The 4,503-nt window shown below is 32.0% G+C and overlaps 1 protein-coding gene across 1 annotated transcript in view; it reads left to right on the top strand.

Annotated features, from left to right (window-relative positions):
- Positions 1-3,831, top strand: part of LOC107700165 (zinc-binding protein A33-like) — a 5,897-nt gene extending 2,066 nt beyond the window's left edge. The window contains exons 3-6 of the mRNA XM_016501705.1: positions 469-702; positions 906-979; positions 1,085-1,200; positions 2,889-3,831. Of these exons, the coding sequence (XP_016357191.1) occupies positions 469-702; positions 906-979; positions 1,085-1,200; positions 2,889-3,409 (945 nt within the window). The 3' untranslated portion in view covers positions 3,410-3,831. The remainder of the gene's footprint in view (positions 1-468; positions 703-905; positions 980-1,084; positions 1,201-2,888) is intronic.
- The last annotated feature ends 672 nt before the right edge of the window (positions 3,832-4,503 follow it).

Raw genomic sequence — 4,503 nt, 5'->3', positions numbered from 1 at the left:
GTGTGTATATATATATATATATATATATATATATATATATATATATATATATATATAATGAATTATTTGCACTGAGACCAGGGGTTTCACATTTAATTTACTTCCACAAATTCTAAATGTCTGGACTCATATTTTGGCCTATCTATTAATTCAGAAATACATTAAAAACACAATTCATACATACAATGGCTTGAATTTTATATTATATTATATTATATTGTTTTTTTCCCGACAATTTTACCCCCTTCCCCCCCAAAAAATGCTATTTATCAATTAATAAATCATGACATTTGTTAATAAAATACTTTTTTGCTTTTTTAATTAAAAAAACAAACAAATATATTAGGTTACACACACAAAAAAAAGGGGGCATATAAGGTATAAATATCTCCTCAAGGTAAGAATGAAAACACTAAAAATCACTAATTTATAGCCACAATCTATGCATGTTTTTTCCTCTCTATTTAGGATAAATCCAAAACTTTATCAGCCCGGATCTCTGCTCAGTTTGAAGAAATGCACCAGTTCTTAAGACAAAAAGAGGATGAGGTGAAGAAACAGTTGGAGAAGGAGGAGAAGAAAGTTATAGAATTCATGCAGAATAATCAGTCTGTGATAAACAGACGGTTCATGGAGAACAAAGAGAAGGAGATTATTCTGCAGTCAACCCTGGAGATTGAGCAACCTGATCACTTTCTACAGGTCATAACACATTACATGACAGTTTTATTTTTAAAGGGTTTTGTTTTTTTAAAGGGACAGTTTTGTTTAAATAAAAAAACAGTAATCACAATTTATTTATAATTATATAACTATTAGGATCTATTATAATGTATTACCTTTGAGTTTTCAATTACAGTTATGTTTTACACTGTACATAATAAATAAAGTGTATTTGTCTGCAGTGGTGGAATGAAAAAGGATTTCCAATGACAAAGAGCATGAAGCAGAAAGCCGACATGACACCATCAAATATCAAGTAAATAAAGCACAATGGTGTTACTGTTATTTAGATCTAAATGATATCAGTGTGTGCAGGGTAGAAATGAAGCTTCGCTATGCTGACTTTCTCTATAACTTTCAGGTACATGTCAAGGGTGAAAGATCTTACTGTGCTTCCCGACTCTCTCTTTCTTGGCCCTCATGAAACTCACCTGCAGTTCTTTGTGTGGAAGGAGATGCTGGGATCCATCAAACCAGGTGAAGAATATGACAAAACACACCTTGTAAAATTCAGCTGAAGTGAAACAAGATTTGCATTCATGGAAAATGCCAGCACTTGTAAAGAAAGGTGCTAAAGTTTTATGCGGGGTTAAATTTTACACTTGTTTTCTGTCAGCTGTGTGTGAGAACTACATGCCTATTTATTTATTTATTTTTGGGGCCAGATCTATTAAACAATTCAAAAATACATTAAACACTAATACTAATAATACTACTACTAATGATAATTTAAAAAAAAATCTACTGTATAAAATCTATTAGAATTCATGTATCAATTAATCAATAAATAAAAAATATATAATATAAATATTACATTTCTAAGAACTTGGCACATAGGTTTTAAACTAGATTTTTAAAGACCCCCTTTTTCTTTTTTAGCATCCTCATCTTTATCGTTGACACATTAGGCAGCTTTTGTAAAGGTAGCTAAGACCCATCACAATTCACTATACAAACACATCAGACATTCGTGAAAAATATGCAAATTATATCACAATGACATTTAGTCAGTCACATATTGAACATCAAAAATTGTATTAATGTAAATCGACAGGAGATTTTCAAACTTTAACCTTAATTTCTTAAAAATGTAAACCAAGTTTGAATGGAGGAAATCTATACATTTAGTGGTTTGGGGAATTAATTTTAAGTTACATTTTTATGATTATGGGTTTAAAACAAACTGTAACCAGAATGTTCAGCACAGTGCTGTCTTGCAAAAATTGCTAAAACTTCTCATTCAACAAGTAATTTGTCTTTTAATAATGTTTCTGTCTGTGTCTGTGCTGTAGTTCCTGAGAGTTTGACCCTGAAAAATCCTGGACAGTCATACTTAAAAGTGTCTCCAGGGGGCGCCAGAATCCGACAAGCTGACAGAGTGACTGGTCTGTATAAAGTTTATAAAGGGAACCTTAATGTAAAGTGTTACCGCTAAAGTTTTATGTGGGGTTAAATTTTAGACTTTGGTACTGTGCTTGTCATGATCCTGTGTTTGTCTTGTTTTCTGTCAGCTGTGTGTGAGAACTACATGCCTATTTATTTATTTTTGGGGCCAGATCTATTAAACAATTCAAAAATACATTAAATATTAATACTACTAATAATGATAATTAAAAAAAATCTAGTGTATAAAATCTATTAGAATTCAATCAATCAATAAATACAAATATATAATATAAATATTACATTTCTAAGAACTTGGCACATAGGTTTTAAACTAGATTTTTAAAAGACCCCCTTTTTCTTTTTTAGCATCCTCATCTTTATCGTTGACACATTAGGCAGCTTTTGTAAAGGTAGCTAAGACCCATCACAATTCACTATACAAACACATCAGACATTCGTGAAAAATATGCAAATTATATCACAATGACATTTAGTCAGTCACATATTGAACATCAAAAATTGTATTAATGTAAATCGACAGGAGATTTTCAAACTTTAACCTTAATTTCTTAAAAATGTAAACCAAGTTTGAATGGAGGAAATCTATACATTTAGTGGTTTGGGGAATTAATTTTAAGTTACATTTTTATGATTATGGGTTTAAAACAAACTGTAACCAGAATGTTCAGCACAGTGCTGTCTTGCAAAAATTGCTAAAACTTCTCATTCAACAAGTAATTTGTCTTTTAATAATGTTTCTGTCTGTGTCTGTGCTGTAGTTCCTGAGAGTTTGACCCTGAAAAATCCTGGACAGTCATACTTAAAAGTGTCTCCAGGGGGCGCCAGAATCCGACAAGCTGACAGAGTGACTGGTCTGTATAAAGACTTCAACCCTGGTACAGTTTCAGAGGAAAACTTCCAAACTGGCCAGCACTACTGGGAAATAGAGGTTGGAGAAAAGCCAGACTGGACTGTGGGAGTTCAGATGGGAGCAGCAAAGTCAGCTGAGAGTGAGATCCTGCTCCACCTTAAACACAGTAAAGGATACGTTCTGTCCTGTGATGGAAAGGACACTACATTGAATACTCGAGACAAACCACAGAAAATAGGGTTGTATCTGGACTGTGAGAGAAAGCAGGTGTCGTTCTATAACGCAGACAACATGTCTCGCTTGGCCCAGATAAACTACAGCTCAAAGCAGCCTTGCTGTCTTACTCTGGTTCCAGGACTTTATCTGAATGGGGTGAACAGTGATCCTCTCACTGTCTGCTCATATGAGTTTAACACAGGCAAACGCTGACATGCTAGCACAGTTACTAGCTGCAAATTGTTTGAGACATGATAAATGTCTCGGATTTGAAATTGAGACATACAGGGATATCTAGGTCATCAAAGATCAGATTATAACAGCTGTGTCTGCTAAATGAGACATCATGATAATATGAACTACAATTTAAATTTGGTTTCAAGGACAAGGAGAAATATTGATCAATTCTTCAAATGAATTTCTCAACTGCAACCCAGGATTCCAGCCAAGAGATATGAGTGGTTTTCTGTTTTTCTTGTAAATGTTGTTTGATGAGCATACCTTATCTGTCTTTTATTTTATAAAAAAAATCAATAAACACCATATTGTCTCTTTTATTTTAGGACAATATTGGTAATTTACCCAATATCAGGGTTAAATACCTTAACTGCTTTTATACTTTTTTGAACTGTGAAATAAACTCAAACACATTTTCACCACCATTTGTAGACCAAAAAAGAAGAGTTTTTCAAATTGTGAATTTATATTTATACTTAAAATACTTTACATAAAATCATGTTGAAGCATTTTGCGGGTGAGAAATACAATCATTCATGTATTTTCTTATTAGGGTTAAGAGGAAACATAAGTAAGGATTTGTCCCTGCATTGAAATGATCAGTGAAAAAATTGTTTTTTGTACAATTTTGTAAAATTTATTTTAAAGATAAAAATAAAATGATAATTTATATTATGATCTCTGTCTGTGTAAAAAAACAATTAATGTTTATTAAGGTACCTGTCTCGCTTTGCTGATCACTGTATTTACAGTAATGTCATATTTAAAGCATATCTGTACATTATAGAGCACTGGAAAATGACATTGAAAGCTGTATGCAAATATCTATTATATCCATAAACTTTAAAATAAATCTTGCTGTAATCTTATTATTTATATAGTGTTTTGTTGTAATACTGTAGGCATCTCTATTTCCTCTGAGTGGTGGGAGTTCTTCCTTCCTACAAGATAAATCAATAAAAACAATTTACTGACCTCTTAAAGGGGTCATATGATGCTTTTTTAAAGATCATTATTTTGTGTATTTGGTGTAACAGAATATGTTGACATGCTTTAATGTTCAAAAAACA

The sequence above is a fragment of the Sinocyclocheilus anshuiensis genome, unplaced genomic scaffold (assembly GCF_001515605.1).
Source record: "Sinocyclocheilus anshuiensis isolate Anshui unplaced genomic scaffold, SAMN03320099.WGS_v1.1 scaffold955, whole genome shotgun sequence".
Classification (NCBI taxonomy): domain Eukaryota; kingdom Metazoa; phylum Chordata; class Actinopteri; order Cypriniformes; family Cyprinidae; genus Sinocyclocheilus; species Sinocyclocheilus anshuiensis.
Note: the sequence above shows the minus strand (reverse complement) of the source record. Positions and strands in the feature narration are given on the sequence as shown.